The following is a 17,766-nucleotide window of genomic DNA, read 5'->3' as shown; positions in this document are numbered from 1 at the left end:
CCAAAATTTATTTCAGGGAAGCTCCTGGGGGCACATTTCAGTACTGCATGAGACACAAGGAGACAAAATTAGGAAGGCTAAAATGCTGGCCTGTTCTAGCTTAAGGTTCTTATTGCCAGAAATGAAGCCTTAGGAGAGGCATTTCTGCTGTTCAGAAGCAGGGAATGAACCACACATGTGCTGGGAAACTGCCAAATGATCAGCAGATGGGGAAAAGGGGGTAGGACCAGAGAACCGGAGTTGGGACCCCAGACCAGCTGGATTTTGTCTCTGGGCTTCAGGTTCAACATACTTGAATGAGCAACATATGCAAAGAAGCCTGTTTACACGAGGGACTCCCTCTTATTTGGGGGAAGTTACTTGTCTTACAGCTGTTATAGCTTTCTCTACCTTCTATCAGACAACAAAAGAATAATTATGTTTTGCAGCTCCACCAAGGGTTGCGTCCTCTGCGCAGCGAAACATCTTGAAATTCCTCCTTCCTCACTCACTACATCATACACCTTTATTCCTAATTAATGACCCAGCTTGCCTTGTTCATATTCACTCATCTGAATGAGAGCTCTTGTTCAAGTCATCAATGGGAAGCAAACAGCAGCAAAGCAATTTATCCATTTACTATCCCTTTATTTTGATTGTGCACACAAAGGTATGCTTGCAGGATGTAACAGAAGGACAGCACAAGCATGCACCCTTCAGAATACTGATCTGGTATTGCTGGATTACACTATTCCCCTGTAAAGTTGTTATCAATAACTGGAGGAGAACCTAACCAAGGGCTTTGGCGGGGAGACAGCTGCCTTGACTAGGTCCTAGTTTAAGATTATCATTAAAACAGGTTGTGCACATTAGTCATAGTTCTTCTGAACCAACAGACATGGTCTCACTGTCGTTTCTCTGCCGCTTAGGCAACAGAGAACCTCCTGCAACCCCGAGGGGCCATTTTCTCTATTTTAAAAGCCCCTTTATAGCCCAAATAGCAAAAATGCAGGAAGCATCAACATTCCTTTCAGGCAACTTCCACCTCAAACTTGGCTTCCTTCATCAACCAACAAAGGATGTTCAAGCTTTGCAACCGAAAGGGTGCTCCTCTGCCCTGCCTTACTTGACACAAACATTTCCCCCCTCGAGGTTAGGCCTCATGGCCCAGAATACACCAAATACAGTCTCGGAAATGCCCGCACTATTTCAAACAAATTGCTTGGATCTCCCAGTGCCGTTGCCATGACACTACTCGAGCCATGCTCACCATCTATAAGGAACAGTCGGGCGATATGAACATAAAGAGGCCTTGTGCAAAGTGCGAGAAACTGCTGGAAGGCTTGCCTGCCCAAGATAAAACCAGGAAGATAACATGACGCGAATAAAGCCAAGAGGCAACTCTTTTTACCTGGTAGTAGTAATCCACATACTCTGTCTCATAGTGCAGAGGCCCAAAGCTTTCAACTGACAATGCATCCTTCAGTAACTCTTCACAGCCTGAAAATAAGATGAAGAGGCCAGGTGTTCACAACAGAATCATTGGAATAGTTTGGATCAGAACATGTGCACAGGTCTCATGAAATGGCTGCCGTGGGAGGCATGGCAAAAGATAAGTAACTTTCCCAAAAAACAGAGTACGAGGCAGAGGCAGGCCCTCAGGCCCAATTCTATGCCACAGCAATTCCTGCAGTTGGTTAGAAAACATATCACGAGAAACAAAAAGTGGGAGAGCAGGCCTGGCTGGAGTTGTGGAACTTCTTTCTGTCTGAACATGCACAGGATTGTGTCCCTATTTTTTTTCTTGATGACCACCTCATAAAATAATATCCACCCTTACTTTTTCCTGATATAACCTTGCATAGGGAAACTAGTAACAATACCAATGCATACGAATAATATATAATATTTGGTGTTCTTATACATCTCTGCTGTGTGACCTGGAGTTTGAGAGTTCCATGGATATTTCTTAATCTCTGGCTGAAATGTACGAAATCTTAAAGGGGAAATACGGACAAGAGAGACTGGGAAGCAATTTATTTTCTTGCCTCTCCTTTATTTGATTTAAATAAACCAATAACTCTTTGGCTGTCAGTGGACATTAAGGTATCCTGTTGCCCTTACCTATGGTGGAGGAAGCAGTCCTCTTACCAAATGTCAATCTGCTTGACTTTTTTACAAGGTCTCAGGGATTTGCCCTCTTTGCCTTTGCCTCAGGCATGAGAATGTCTTGGGCCAGGCCTGAACCAAGCTCAGGTGTGCTTTTTTTAAACCAGTTGCTGTGTCTCCACTCCAAGTGTCCAAGCTGAATATAGAAATATAATATAATAAGCTTGCCCAGTTCCTCATGAAGCCAATTACCATGCTTTCAGTACTTGAGCTATAAGAAAGGGCACAAAGAGGCCAGGTTATTTTTAAAATCAGCAAGTGATTCGCTTGGTGTCTAAAATGTGAAATTCTCCTTCTCCTCAAGAAATCATGGAACTAGGAAGGCTGCAATTACCCTATGGTGTTTCTCTCCATAATTTATTCTTAAATAGTGACATGTCCTTTTAACAAGGCCTGATCTTTCCAATTTCAAAGCGGGGAAGCCAAAGAAAGCAGAACAGAGTTATCAGGAAAACTGCATACCAAATTATGCAGATTATTCACTCTGCATTCAAAAGAGGGGGAGGGGGAGGGGACGATCACATTGGGAGAGAATTATATGGCTTGACACCCCACAGTGGGCTTGCTTGCACAATCCAGCAGCGCACCAAGCCTAATTTATTGCCTGGCGGACTGTGGCATGAGTTGCTGGCGATTTTGAGTATGCAGGCCACAAATGCATAGTCAGGTCATCTCAACCTGGCAGTGCTGTGTTGCTGGCATGGTCCAAAAACCAGCCGCCACCATAAAACACCCCATGTGGCAGCAACTCACCCTCGCCAGGTTCAGGCGAAAAGAGGTGCAACCATGGCTTGAATAGTCAAAAATTACCTGGCACACGCCAGTCACCCACCATGGCTTAGATAAGACACTGTGGGCTGTGGTGATCATACAAACCCAGGTACTGGCTGCTTAGGCAAGTGAAAATCTCTTGGAAAATGAAAGGAGGGGGGAGCCTTCTAAAGGAGTGTTTGCTTTTCCTCTTTGCTTTGGCACGCAGTCAACTCATAGCCGTGAGATGTAGAGTGTGGAAGCAAATGTCAGGTGCATTACAAGCCATCTGAAGGGGCCTCTTTCAGGCAATGATAGGCACACCTCTCCTGATGCTAAGTGATGGCTATAAGAGAGAGAGAGGAAGGAAGGAAGGAAGGAAGGAAGGAAGGAAGGAAGGAAGGAAGGAAGGAAGAGGGGAAGCCTGCTATGAAACAGTGGCAGAACTGACCCAAGGCATTTGCTGCCTGAGGCCCCCTCCCCAACCAAGGTAACCTGACTAGGAGGTTGCACTATTAAGAATGAGAGCTGAAAATTGCTCATAGTTCCAGAAAGTATAAATAAACCCTAAATACTTCAGCTTTTTTTTTGGGGGGGGGGGAGTTCACTATCCTCACTAGAGTTCACTTTTGCAAACTTCTTTCTACTCTTCCTTCATATAGATTTCAGCTCCATGCCACAACTAAGTTTCCTTTTGTTCCTGTTCATTGTAAAACTCCTTAGATTCAGGAGCACTGGAAAGGAGAGGGGTGGGGATCAGAGGCTTATGCATTCAAAAGTATCATTTCAAATGCTATGTAACTTTTTAAACATGCATTGAGTGGATTTGAGAGGAATGCTATTATATTTCTTCTGCTGGTAATCCTACACCCATTAACTTGGGCATAAGTCCCATTAAACACTGAGACTGACTTCTGAGACAAGCTGTTCCTAGTCACATCTTGTGGAGCAAACACATACATTAAAAAGTGGTGAGCAAAAGAAAATCAGGAGAAAAATATAGCAGGAATGGCAGAATACGCAGGATACAAAGTTGAATTGGAGCATATACACTTAAACAGGCAGGTGGTTTTTCAAACATGATCAATTTGAGATGGGTAACTTTTCATTAAAAAAGTGTATGTTTTTCTTTCTTTAAAAACACATTTAAAGAGGGAAGGGACGCTAATGTGCATAGGTGAATACTGAGAGTAAAGGTCAAAAAGTTAGATCACTTTGAGATTCATTTGATCAGAATGAATTTTGAAAAGCAACGATGGCATTAAGAATGTGCATCCCTAAGCAGCAAGCAGCAACTTTCTTTTCCACCCTTAGGAGCCTCCATCCGGTACCACAGGCAGTCCTTGTGGAGCTGCAGCTCAAGCCAGTCCATGCGTGTTTATGCTGAGCCAACCCTTCCCCACCGGAGGAGTCGTGCTGTGTGTGCAGAGCCCCAGGACACGTGTGACCCTCCCTGCAAGGCCAGCCAGCTGACAAAGCAGCCCTCCTCTCCCACTGTTTCTGTGGGCTTTCCCCATTCTTCCTCCCTGTGGTGCTTCCAGTGCCCTGCAAGAGTGAGGGAAAAGAGGTTGAAGTCTGAAGACCCACCCGCACGGCTGAAGCAGTGCAGCAGGTTCTTCTTGCCTTGGGGAGAAGGCAGTGAGACAACAGAGGGGCCAGGACCTGTGGGTGAACCCATTTCACAAGACTCAAACGCTGCTGTAGTGGGAAGGGAAGGTGGGGTCTAGCAGGTGGCCAGCAGGCAGACCAACCCCCGTCTGCTGCTTGGCCTGGTTTACCGCCTCAGCAGAAGCTTCACTTGCCTTCCCCAACAGATGGGCTCCGAAGCAAAGAAAAAGTAAGGAATGGGGGAGGGGAGATGAGGGTACAAGCAGTGCTTGCAAAAACAAGGTGCTGAAATCTTTGGGGTGGTTCAGTTCCTTCCACGGTGGAGCACTTCCCTTTCCAGGTGCCATCATACACTCACTGCTTCCTTCCTTCTTCCCTTGGGATAGTGATACAGTTAGTAAGAGAGGTGTCACAGGAGTAGCTGACCAGAAAGTCACACAATCTGGAATATGTGACATGTGAGGAGCTTGGCTTGACTAGGTGGGCTGTGGGAAGTTGGGTATCTCCTGAGGCTTACGTGTTTTAGAGTGGGATAATGAACCATCGTGGTGCATTGTGGCGAACTATGGCACATTCCCAAAGTGCTCCAATCACCTGTGGCACAACTAGCGCAGAACCGCACGCTGCTCAGAACTTCCAAGGTGGCCTCCGGATCATGACTGGGTTTTACCCTGTGTGGCCACAGTGGAGTCTCCAAGCATGTGCGCAGGCCTCCTAAAGCTGACTCTAGAAGCATAATCCTTTAGGTCTGGCAGGCTCCTCAAGAGACACCCTCAACAATGCTGTGGCCTGTACCTTTGGGGGCACTGCTAGCCACCCAGCGGCCAGCCACATGCCTGGTGTTGAAATTCCCTCCTCTGGTGTTTGCCAAGGGCACTGAGTCATCTTCCCCATGCAGTGGTGCTCAGTGATGGTACCTTTCAGTTCATGTACCACCTGCAGGCTCAGTCAGGCCAGGGGACAGGCAACTTGTGGCCCTCCAGATGTTTGGGTCTACAACTTCCACCTTCCCTCACCATTGGCTATGCTAGCTAGGGCTGATGGGAGTTGCAGGCCTAAACATCTGGAGGATCACAAGTTGCCCACCCCTGATTTAGACAAAGAAATAGGTAACAGTGGTAACATCTACTTTTCCATGTTGAATTTCCATGGAAGATTGCTATTCTTCCAATTGCATTTGGAAGACAATTGGAAGGAGCTTTGCACAACGGCAGAATTCATTCCTCTATTACTTACTTATTCTGACCTCAGCAGCGGAAAACAGCTTGTATGAGTGTAACCTGATGCATATTGTGCTAGTTTCGCAAGCAGCACAGTAATGGTTTTACACAGTAATTATCATAATATATTTCTAGTTGTTATTTTTCTTTCTTTACAAGGGTCCTTCCATGGTCCTGTTGCTGAAGGTAATTTAATTTTCTGTTTATACCCTTTAGATGTTACAACAAAAGCTCATTAGCCCTCAAGCTGTCTCATGCCACCGTGTCTCCAGAGAGTCTTTGAAGCATAAATGAGCCTCAGTCACACAGCTAAGCTCGCTGCAGGAGCCTGGAGTAGGAAGGGGTGGAGGGCTTGCATTTGTTAATGTGAGGTATCAGGAAGGAAGGAAGAAAACAGTCAAACAATAGTGAATGCAAAGTGTGTAATGGAGGGCATCCATTACTGTAATTCATTATAGGGACAATATCTCCAGTCATCAGTCAGACCCTCCTTTCCATAGTAAGCCATACACAACCTCACGGTAACAGTACAGCAGTTCCTTTAGCCAAAGGCTTATGAAGATAATGAAGGATTAATGGCAATTCATTCCACTCCAGTGGAAGAAAAGAAGGGGACTCTGGACGGACAAAGGCCTGGCAAACATGGCCATGCATGGTTGTTCCTGTCATGTTGGCCTCCCCTACAGAAGGATGGTGGGGCCCTCCAGAAGGATGTGGTGGACTGCAACTCCCATCAGCCCTAACCAGCAGAGCCAGTGATGAAGGACTGTGGAAGTTGCAGTCCAACATCTGCAGAGCCACATGTTCCCTATCCCTGGATAGAGTTATATTGATCTTCAAGTCACCTGGCCTGGTGTCCCATTAATGCTTGCTGCCTTGCAGCCCAAACACAGCTTTTATATGGGGGACAAGAGACAAGTTCAGGGGTTTGACATATGGTTCAAGTAAATAGGCAAGCTACTCTCGGAGGTCTCCAAGGGAGCCAGAAGCATGTGCTGTCAGCATTCTGGCTGCCGTGGAAACCTCCGTGTGTAGCTTCCATGCAGATGTCAAAGGGAAGGGCTGCTTACAGGTAGGTGTGGGCCCACTCCTGGCTTACATTTCTATTTTTACTGTTAAGATGAATGACCAAATAGGATTGAGGCAATCGCACATTCTTTTCCTTCTTCCTCTCCATTCCTGCTGTCTCCTCCTCTCTTTCCCCTGCCACACAGCAAACATATACTCCCAGTGCAAGAGGGTGGATGTTAGAACCAAGAAAGAAGCAGTGGTGGAAGCATTATTGCTTTACACTGCCCTCTCCCTCTCTCTGTGCCTGTGCGTGCATATGAGGATAGGCCTGCCCCATTCCTCCTGATCCAGCACCTTCCAAAGCTCTTCCATGGGTTTTGCAGATTTGTCTTTTCTGGGTGGGAGATTTGCCTGTCTTAGCACTTGTCTTTTTGTAGCAGTTCATTAGTAACATCTGTCACAGTGTACCCCAACCCAGTGCCCTCCATGGACTTCACCACCTACAATCCTCAACTACTGGCCGGGGATGCTGGGAGTTGCAGTCCCACACATCTGGAGGGCACCAGGTTGGGGAAGGCTGTTATCCTTCTTCCAAAGAACTCAGAATGATGTGCATGATCTTCCCCAGTGAGCTCTGATCCAGGCACATTTTTAGAGGCTTGCTGGGCTGGTCCCGAAGTCCGTCCGGTTCTGCATCCTGCATCCCAAAGCGGTCCCAGCCACTAGTAAGCTGGGCACTGGTAAGTGCCCTTGCCTGCTCCTGTCCTCCAGCAACTACCCTGACAAGCATTTTTGCTGAGCTCCATGAACAGAACTTCCCCAGGTCCCATTTGCCAAGCCAGATGAGCTGCTGCTTAGCCATGAATGTCACGTCTTCATCTTCCTTTCTTTACAGGCACCCTGGGAGGTTTGCATGGAGAGCGCAATACAGTCAGGTGAATGCATTGACCCAGGCGAGTCTCAGACATGTATACATATGTTTTCCTTATGCAGGCGCTTCCTTGGCTGGCAGCCTAGAAAATGCCAATGTGCGAAATTAATGCCTCACTATTAGATAGGAAAGAAGGGTTTTGATCCTACCTGACTGCACTGCAAGATTCAGAAATGTACGTGGCTACTTGTCCCTGGCTTGGAAGAAGACGAACAAGGTGGAAGAGGAGATGATCATCCATGCAACAGAAGCACGACTGCAGAATGTATGGCAGGTCTCTGGCCAGGGCTGAGCTAAGGTGGCTCATCAAGGACAGGTCTGATGGCTGCCAAATGTCACTGTTCAGAAGGCAGCATGATCGAAAGCCAATTACACAGTTGATTGGAAGCGTTTTGTTTGGATGTTTAATTGCCTTTGACCTTGCCCTGAGAGACTGAGGGTGCAAAAACAAAGGGAGGGCGACTTTTTAATCTGCTTTTCTCCCGGAGATGATCTAACGGCTGCCGCTCACAACCAGCGCTCTCTGCCCAATGTCTTAAGGGCAAATGTACATCTTCTGCTTTTCAGAGATGCGCGTAAAGGCCAAACTCGATATGGTGGAACAGGCACGTGTGTTGTGCCCATATCTATGCTCTGTTCACATATAAAGCGAGGGCAGCAAGGGTCTACCACTCTGTCTCTACAGGGGGTGGGCAATCTAGGGCCACAGCTTCCATGTTCCCTCACCACTGGTCACCCTGACTGGGGATGATGGGAGCTATAGTCCAAAATATCTGCCATGCACTAGATGGCTTACAACATGGTATTGCTGCATGAAAAGAAGAGAGCGGGCAATACCATGTTGCCCTACGTTCTGCAGCTTTCCGCAGCTTCCCGCCATGCCAGTTCAACTCCTGGTATCAAAGCTGGGCCAGGAGAAAGAAGCCTCCATGCTGGAGAGCAGTGGGGTAAGAAAGTGGCAAGGGGGGTTTCACCCTGCTGCCCCTCAGGCTCTTTCCTGTCTCTCTTTCAGTGGGCCCCTGCCCCTGCTTTGTGCAAGAACAAGGTGTACAGGGGGCCAGAACACACCTGCGCAGATGTACAGCTGGGATACAGCATGTGCCTCAGGTCAGACTACAGCCATGTACATGGAGGAGCCATAACGGCAGCCGAATGTCCAGGGCCACCGTGGGCTTTTGTGTATGACCCCTCTCCTTCCCGTCTTCAGCTCTGCATGCGTGCAGGTTGCCTGCTCCAGGCGTTGTCCTTTGGGCTGCGTGATGGGGATGTGATGGGGGCAGAGCCACTGGGACTGGGCCCTTTCCCTTCCAGCACTTCAAAGTGCATGATGCACAGAGCCACCAAATAGGGCTCCTTGTTTCAGTGATTCCACTGCGGCACAGTGAAACATGCACATTATCAAGGTTTTCAATATTTGCCTCAGGAGTTTGATTGGAGGCACTTACTCCTGTAGTACCAGTGGAGCTACAGATAAGGGGATGGAGAAGGAAATCACCCAGAGGTTCATTAAGTTGCCTTGAACATCCTGGAGGAGGAGGTGAGGAGGAGGAGGAGAACAGCACCTACCTTTCATAGCAAACACTCCATGACAGAAATCTTTGAAGTTAATCTTGCCCAGGGCATTTGGATCCAAGTATTTGGCAAATTTTTCCACCTTGAAAAAACAGTAGAATAAACAATTAGGGAATGAGCAACATCTTTTTCCAGGAAAGTGAGGGTGGGAAAGGAGACTAAAATATTAAGGAAGAAGGCAATGTGAGTTATATACCCAGAGTTACAACAGCATAACCTGGTCCTAAGGATGCTTCGATTCCTGCCTTGTGCTCCCTGAAGAAGAGCACATGCAGGAGCACATACAGATTCAAACACAGAGACCCATTTTAATCCAATGGGTATTCAGCAGGTATCTGATGTAGAGGAGTGGGGTGGCAAAAGCTGAGAGCTGTGGCAGGGCTGAATGATAACTGACAGGGATGGAACCTCATGAATTCACCAAATATTTAAACTGCATCCCCTCGGAAAATGATATGCTAAGCCGTCTTAGCATATCTGGGGAGCAGCCCGGTTACTCCCTGCCTTCTTCACAACATAAGCCTGAAAATTTCCATTGGCTTTTTACGTACAAATACTTGAGGGGGATCATTTAGGCTGGTGATCACAAAAAGAGAGAAAAAGGAAAGAGGAAGAGAACCTCTGCAACTTTAAGGCTGCTCTGTGTACGAAAGATTAAAAGGACTCCTAGAGGATCTATTCAGGATGCACCGTCAGGTTTGAAAGGCTCAGATGCGTTGCTTCCCGTCTGTACAGAGAGCAGGTATCCAGGAGCTGCAACCGGCCAGCGTGTTTGGAATGCACATATACATGATGCGATAGATTTTCAACTTCAAATGTGATGACGTACACCATGTGCATAATGCCTGCACAGTCCATGCTTACTCTGTGGAATGGCTCTGAGAGGACCCATACAAGTGAATGAAGAGAACCGAATATTGTGGCTGGAACTGGGGGCAGTCTGGAGATGGTCTGAAGGGAAGTTCGACAGTGCACCCCAATCTCAGTATACTTGGGGAGCAGGAAGGCCTCGAGGCATATGCAAGCAGCTCCTTCCCATACTGTCCTGGACGCAGTTTCAATGGAAAGATGATACACAAGCAGGAGCTGATCCCAGGCAGTTTGGAGCGTCTCAGGTGAGCCAGTCAGCAAAGAAAGTAGCCATGTTCTCATCCAGCCATTACAACCTGGCACACTGCATATGGGTTCAGCTACAATGCCCAGCAATCCCCAGCCAGCTATTCTGGGAGTTGTAGCCACTGGCCTGAGGGACTGATAAGGCGTTGTCCCTTGTCTGCATCCCTTAGCTGTGGCCTGGGCTGTCCAGGGACTCCCTTCCCTGAGACGCAGAGGTTTTTGTTTGTTTTTTGTGCGGTGCTTTGCTTTGTTTTTCCTCCAATTTAAATTTAAGTTTATTTTATCAATTTAAGTTTATTTTATCCTTGTGTGTGTGTGCGAGTGGGTTTTTGTCTGGGAGAAGTGGGCGAGTGAGAGGAACTGCAGGACAAACAAGGCAGGGGACCAAGGTAAGGTCTCGAAAGGGATACCGATGGCAGACCAGGAGATGGCCTTGGCGGGAGTCACGGGTGTTGCTGTCCACTGCGACATGTTCGCCCTTCTCCCCCAGGAGAGACAGGGTTACACTTGCCCTTGGTGCAAGTTGGAGACCCTGCTAGAGGAGGAGGTGAGGTGCCTGAGGGCCAAGAGAGCTCTCCAGGCCCCCCAGGAGCAGCCCCCCTCTGGACAGAGGGTTGAGGGAGAGGCCACAAGAGGAGCAGCCGCGGAGACATGGAGGTATGTCACACTTCTCCTGGCACCAATCTGGAGCTGGGAAACAGGTTCTCTCCACTTGGGAAGGCTGGGGCTGATGAGGCAGGACCCCCAGCCTGGGACGACAAGCGGAAAGGGGGCCGCTGCAGGAGAGGCGAGGGCCAGGGCACGGCCGCCCACCACCACCAGGAAGACACGTCGGCGGGTGATTGTTGTTGGGGACTCCCTGCTGAGGAGCACTGAGGCAGCGGTGTGCCGCCCCGACCTGGAGACAAGGGAGGTTTGCTGCCTGCCGAGCGCACGCATCCGGCATGTGAAGGACAGAGTGGAGCGTCTTGTTCGCTCTGGGGGTCACCAGCCGCTCCTGGTGATCCATGTGGGCACAAACGATGTAGCCAGGCAGGGTGTGGTTGGGACCACCAGGGACTTCGAGGCCTTGGGGAAGAAACTCAGGGAGCTGAAGGCCCAAGTGGCCTTCTCGTCAATCTTACCAGTCCGGGGATTTGGGCCAGGAAGGGACAGGAGGGTCTCCAAGGTGAACGACTGGCTTAGGGTGTGGTGCCAGAAGGAACACTTCGGGTTCCTCAACCACGGCACTCGGTTTCTTGCCAATGGACTTCTGGCAAGGGACGGGTTACACCTCACAAGGATGGGGAAAAGGTCCTTTGGAAATGCTCTAGTGAGCTTCGTCCGGAAGACTTTAACTGAGCCAGGGGCAGGGTGGGTTCAGGCCCCACAGAAATATGTCTGCACTGGACAAGTGTGGGGGGGGAGATCAGGGCTCTGGGAGCAGGGTTTTAGAGGTACTCCAGGGACTGACAGGACTCCTACAGAGAGGGGCCAGGTATCAGGGAGGATGGGAGGAAGGAGGAGGCTGGGAACTCCAAGGAAAGGAAGCAGTGGGAAGGAGTTGAGGTCCATGTACACCCATGCTAGGAGCATGGGCAATAAGCAGGAAGAGCTTGAAGCTCTCCTGGGAATAGGAGGGTATGACCTGGTGGGAATCACAAAAACTTGGTGGGATGAAGGGCAAGTCTGGAATGTGAACATAGAAGGGTATCACCTTTTTAGAAAGGACAGGAAGGGAAGGAGGGGTGGGGGCGTGGCTTTATACGTCAGGGAAGGGCTAGGATGCAGTGAGATAGAATGTAGCACAGATGGGGATTCGGTAGAGGCAGTCTGGGTGAAACTTAGGGGTTTTGACAGGGAAAGAGACCTCACAGTGGGGGTATGTTATCGCCCTCCAGGTCAACTTGAGACCCTGGATGATGTCCTGACAGGCCAGATTCTAAGGATATCTCGGGGGAGAGACACAGTAATTATGGGAGATTTCAATCTCCCGGATATTACTTGGGAGACTCACTCGGTGGTGACAGCCAGGTCACGTTGCTTCCTAGAAGCTATAGAGGGAGGGTTTTTCACACAGAGGGTCCGAGAGGCGACGAGGGGGGAAAACATCCTTGACTTGGTCTTGACCTATAGGGAGGAGCTGATAGATGAAGTACAGATTAGGGCAGTTCTGGATGCGAGTGATCACTCCATCCTTTGCTTTGAGATCAGGGGACTGGAGACGTGCAGCAGGTCGAGCACTAGAAGCTGGGACTTCAAGAGGGCCAACTTTGGCCAACTGAAGGCCAGACTGGGGAAAGCCTCCTGGGATAGGTTACTGGAAGGTAAGCGAGTTGAGGAGGGGTGGAGAGCAATCAAAAGGGAGGTTTTGGAGGCGCAAGCCTTGACAATACCTCTAGTCAGTAAGGTGGGGAGGCGGAGGAGAGTGCCGCCATGGATGCGAAAGGAGGTGGTTAAAGGGATTAGATGAAAGAGGAACCTCCATAGGAAATGGGCACGGGAGCAAATAGACAAAAGGGTATACCAGGAGGAGGAGGCCCGTTGCAGAAGAATTCTTCGCAAGGCTAAGGCTGATTACGAGCTGAGACTTTCCAAGAATATCAAGAGCAACAAAAAGGGCTTCTTTCAGCATGTAAATAGGAAGAGGAAGGGGAGACAAGTGGTGGGACCACTAAATAAGGAGGAAGGAGATCCAGTGACTGATATGACGGAACAGGCACAGATACTAAATGACTATTTTGCCTCTGTGTTCTCCCCAAAGCAGGACGGGGGATATCCACATAGGAGATTAGATGAGGCCGGGGACTTAGGGGCACAGGTTAGAGTCACCTTCCTTGAAGTCGAGGGGCTCCTCAGGGCATTGGACATTACAAAGGCACCAGGCCCTGACGGGTTATACCTGAGAGTATTTAGAGAGTTGGCAGGGGTTCTCTCAAGCCCGCTGGCCTCCATTTTTGAGGCCTCGTGGAGAACGGGTGAAGTTCCAGAGGACTGGAGGTCCCAATCAGTGGTCCCAATGTTCAAAAAGGGTAGTAGAAGGGACATGGGGAATTATAGACCTGTTAGCCTTATGTCCATTGTACGAAAAACAATGGAAAGGCTCATAATAGAGAGAGATCTAGTGATGCTAGATAGGGAAGGGAGGCTGACAGTCACACAACACGGCTTCCGCAAAAACAGGTCCTGCCAGACAAACCTTGTGGAATTCTATGACAAGGTTTCAAGATGGCTAGATGGAGGGGATACAGTGGATGTGGTATACCTGGATTTCAGCAAGGCCTTTGACAAAGTGTCCCATGATATCCTGGTGGAGAAACTGAGGAGTTTTGGGATACACCAAAGCACTGTCCGGTGGATTAGGGCATGGTTGACTGACTGAAAGCAGAAGGTAACCATTAACGGGGAATCATCAGGATGGTGGCCAGTGACAAGCGAGGTCCCCCAGGGCTCTGTCCTGGGACCGATCCTGTTTAATCTTTTCATTAACGACATGGAAGAAGGGGTGAACAGTCTGCTGATCAAATTTGCAGACAACACTAAAACTGGAGCAGTGGCCACAACTGAGGAGCAGGTACTCCAGATCCAAAAGCATCTGGACAGACTATGGAAGTGGGCAGGAGACAACAGGATGGCGTTCAATGCGGATAAGTGCAAGGCCTTGCACTTGGGGCACAGGAATAGCTATCATAAATACAGGTTAGGTGACAAGTGGCTGGAGAGCAGCACTTGTGAAAGAGACCTCGGGGTACTGGTTGACTGCAGGCTGAACATGAGTCAGCAGTGTGATGTGGTGGTCAAGAGGGCAAATGCCACCCTTGGTTGCATAGCCAGAAGTGTGGCTTCTAGATCAAGAGAGGTATTACTACCACTTTATATGACTCTGGTGCGCCCACAACTGGAGTACTGTGCTCAGTTTTGGGCCCCTCATTACAGGAAGGATATAGCCAGGTTAGAGTCAGTGCAACGTAGGGCCACAAGGTTGGTGGCCGGTTTGCAGGAAAAGCCATATGAGGTGAGACTGAGGGAACTGGGTCTCTTCAGCCTGAAGAAGAGGAGACTCAGAGGGGATCTGTTGGCGACATACAGGTATGTGAGGGGATGTCACACGGAGGTGGGTAGAGACCTGTTCTCCCCTGCAGAGGAAGGCAGGACGCGCGCCAATGGAGCAAAGCTCAGGGAGCCAAGGTTCCATTTGGATGCCAGGAAGCACTTCCTGACAGTCAGGACCCCGAGGGTGTGGAATGGGCTTCCAAGAGAGGTCGTTGAGGCCCCATCGGTGCGGGTGTTCAAGATTAGGCTGGACGTCCACATGGTGGGCATGTCGTGAGCGGAGCCGGCTGGTGCCGGAGGTCAGACTAGATGGCCCGGGAAGCCCCTTCTGACTCGCTCTGTTTCTATACAGTCAAAAAGAACATGGCTGCACAAGCCTCTTCCATAGCATGAAGGTTACTCTGAGACACAGTGGCGAGGCTGTGTCACCTCAAGGAGCCTCTTCCTTTGAAAATACTGGGCTATTCCCTTGGAGAGACAAAGAGTTGCTGTGAAGCTTGTGGGGGGAGGGCCGGGGGGGTTGCAGTCCATCTCCATATCTAAGTACTTTTTGGTTCCTAAAATACTCCCATGTTTCCATTTGGTGTAGCATTGTGTGCATACGTGCAAAGGCCAGAGGAAAAAGGGAACCTCTGCTGGAAAAGTAAGGAAAACAGTAAGACATGGGGGCGCTTTCAGATGAGGCCGACTGTGCAATTGAGGTGGTCGGGGGAGGACAAATAGTCACCTGCCATTTATAACCCTCCCATGTTTTTCCACCACTTCTCACTAGGGAAGAAAAGATAGAACCATTGCACCGGTTCCAGTGCAACCATTGCACAATTTGATCAACGAATGATCAAATTCATGGTAAGAGCCCTGTGACCAGAGTACTTTCTCAGTGGGTGCCCCTCAACTATGGAATGGTCTGCTGGGAAAAATGCATTGGATATTCCAAATTGCTACTTTCAAGAGCGAGTGCAAGATAAATCTCTTCCAACAGGCCTTCCCAGATCAGTTTTATTTCATATGCTTGTTTTTAGTCAAATGTTAAACATTGTTAGTCTTAGTCTTGTGTAAACCGCCCAGAGCCTATAATAAATCAATAAATAAATAGTTTATGGAGTGGAATTTAAAAAAGGAGAGTTTCTGAAATTAAGAACTGTGAGCATGCACATTTAAAGAGATAGGAAGGCAGCAAACAAAGCCGAAGACGCAGGCACCAAATCCGGACATGGCCTAGATTCTCCATTCTGTGATTTTTTCAATATGAGCAAAACCACCACAGGCTTGATAAAGGTCCCTCGATGAAGCTGTGAGGATTGCTTTGCTTTGCACACTGGGTTTCCTCTGGTTTTAATCCGCATGGCATTGCTGTTTCTCCAGGGTTGAAAAATGGAAGTATGATTTCAACATTCCCCCTTCACCACGGCATTTGTCTGTGTGATTGACAACACAAGGAAGTTATCTATGTGCAAAATGCCCCTAAAAAGCTCAGTTCCATCCCTTGGGACAATTATATTCAAATCTCGTATGGTCACTGGATAATTGCCTTTCCTTCTTGTTGATAACCTTCTGGTAAATCCCTCTAGCGATGATTTCTGGAAATATCACAATATATGTGTGTTTAAAGCCCTGACAAACCTGTCCAGCATTTGTTGAGGCAAAAATCCTAATTTATCTATGCCTCTGGGTTATATAAGTGCTAAGTTTCTGCAACATTTTGTGCCAGTGAGCACAAGGGAAATCCAGTACCGGAAGTTTCTCTTTTAAAAACAAAAGAGACACAAACAGGTGAGAATCATCCTAAAGACATTCATGTGTAATGCTAATCCACCTTGACTTAATTTCCTCTCAGGGTTTAGCAGAGCATGCCAGCTGCCATTTTGAATATGCAAGATGGTAACATGCCCATAGCTTCACATGTCATACAAACCCAGCATCATGGGTTGATTGAACACAGCCTGATCTAGGGTTATTCAAGGGTTATCTATCCTCTTCAAACAACTCAGAACACAGGAAGCCACAGAAAGCAGAGATGCCCCACAAGACAAATCCTAGCCCATCCTAGCATGGCCAAGGGATAGGAATGTTTGGAGTCAAGGCATAAAACTTCTGGATAACACGGGTCAAGGAAGGCTATTTTAGGCAGTGAGCCAGTTAGTATGGGAAGAAATTGTTCCTTAAGTATCTTGTACACAATGCATTTAGGTCTTCAAAGATAATTAATTATCAATACTTTAGATTATGCCTGGAAACAAACTGGCAGCTGTTGCAAAGCAGTGTGATATGATTTCATGGATGAGGACCCACTCCTTGGAGTCATATTCCAGACCAGTTAAAGTTTCTGAGGGCAGTTCAGATGTAACTCTACACAGAGTGCATTACAATAACCCAGACTAGATGTATCAAAGGCAGGTACTGCCACAGTCATATCTGGAAAAAGCAGATATTATGAGAGAGAATAATACTATCTCACTCAAAAAGTCTGTAGGATTGGATCACTAATCACTAACAAAATTAGAACAACTAATTTTGGTAGTTACTATGTGCTATAAACACAAATTGGGCTGATGTTCCTTCAGAATAGGAGAGCAGATCAGAGCTACATCTGGTATTTCTTTTTGGGAAATGGAGATCAGCCATTTCTTCTCTATCTCAAAATGCATTGCTAGGACTAATACCTGAAACACCTGCCACTAGCAAGTTCATTCAAACTGCAAGTCTCCATTCTGAGTCTGGGCCAATGTAAAGCACAGATCACAACACCTGGGCAAATATTTGGCTACTTGTTTCCTTCTTTCCCCTTGCTTTTCATACTACTCGGCCTGATGGACAGTTTTGGAGAACTTGCGAGCTTGCACAAGTTTGTGGAATTTGGGGCAGTCCCAGTAAGGCATTGCCCAACAATGAGTTTGGGATTCCACCCCACCCCGCAAGACCAGTACATGTATGTTTGCTTTTACAGAAAGTAATATTTGTTCAGCACCATGGGCAGCTGTCTTTTGTTGAGCTGAGTGCCAAGCAGTAAAACTTAAGAAGAGCCATGTTGGATCAGACCAAAGGTTCATCTAGTCCAAGATTCTGGCCACACAGTCACCAACCCGTTACTCACAGAAAATCCGCAACAAGGAAGTGTGTGCAACAGCGCCTCCTGCTCATGATCCCTGCATAATGCCTCAGATACCGGAGGCAGCATAAGCCATCTGGACTACTAGACACATATGGAAGGTCAAGCCCGGAATTTGGCCCTTCTGCACTTTTGCTCCAGATACTTCCTTTGGAGGGTCAGTAGGAACATTTATCCCTGTCAGCAAACAAAAGCAATTTAACAACAAGCCAGAAAGAATGGGCAAAAATGAGCTTTCTCGGTGGTCTAGCTTTCCTGTTCAGGTTGCT

The 17,766-nt window shown here is 48.1% G+C and overlaps 1 protein-coding gene across 1 annotated transcript in view; it reads right to left on the bottom strand.

The window, feature by feature from the left end:
* Positions 1 to 17,766, bottom strand: part of RAB11FIP4 (RAB11 family interacting protein 4) — a 200,137-nt gene that overhangs the window by 127,362 nt on the left and 55,009 nt on the right. The window contains exons 2-3 of the mRNA XM_044422076.1: positions 9,235 to 9,322; positions 1,391 to 1,479 (exon numbers count right to left, since the gene is read on the bottom strand). Coding sequence (XP_044278011.1) covers positions 1,391 to 1,479; positions 9,235 to 9,322 — 177 coding nt within the window. The remainder of the gene's footprint in view (positions 1 to 1,390; positions 1,480 to 9,234; positions 9,323 to 17,766) is intronic.

Source organism: Varanus komodoensis, unplaced genomic scaffold (assembly GCF_004798865.1).
Source record: "Varanus komodoensis strain SLA01 unplaced genomic scaffold, ASM479886v1 scaffold12, whole genome shotgun sequence".
NCBI lineage: Eukaryota > Metazoa > Chordata > Lepidosauria > Squamata > Varanidae > Varanus > Varanus komodoensis.
This window is presented reverse-complemented; position numbering and strand designations above follow the sequence as displayed.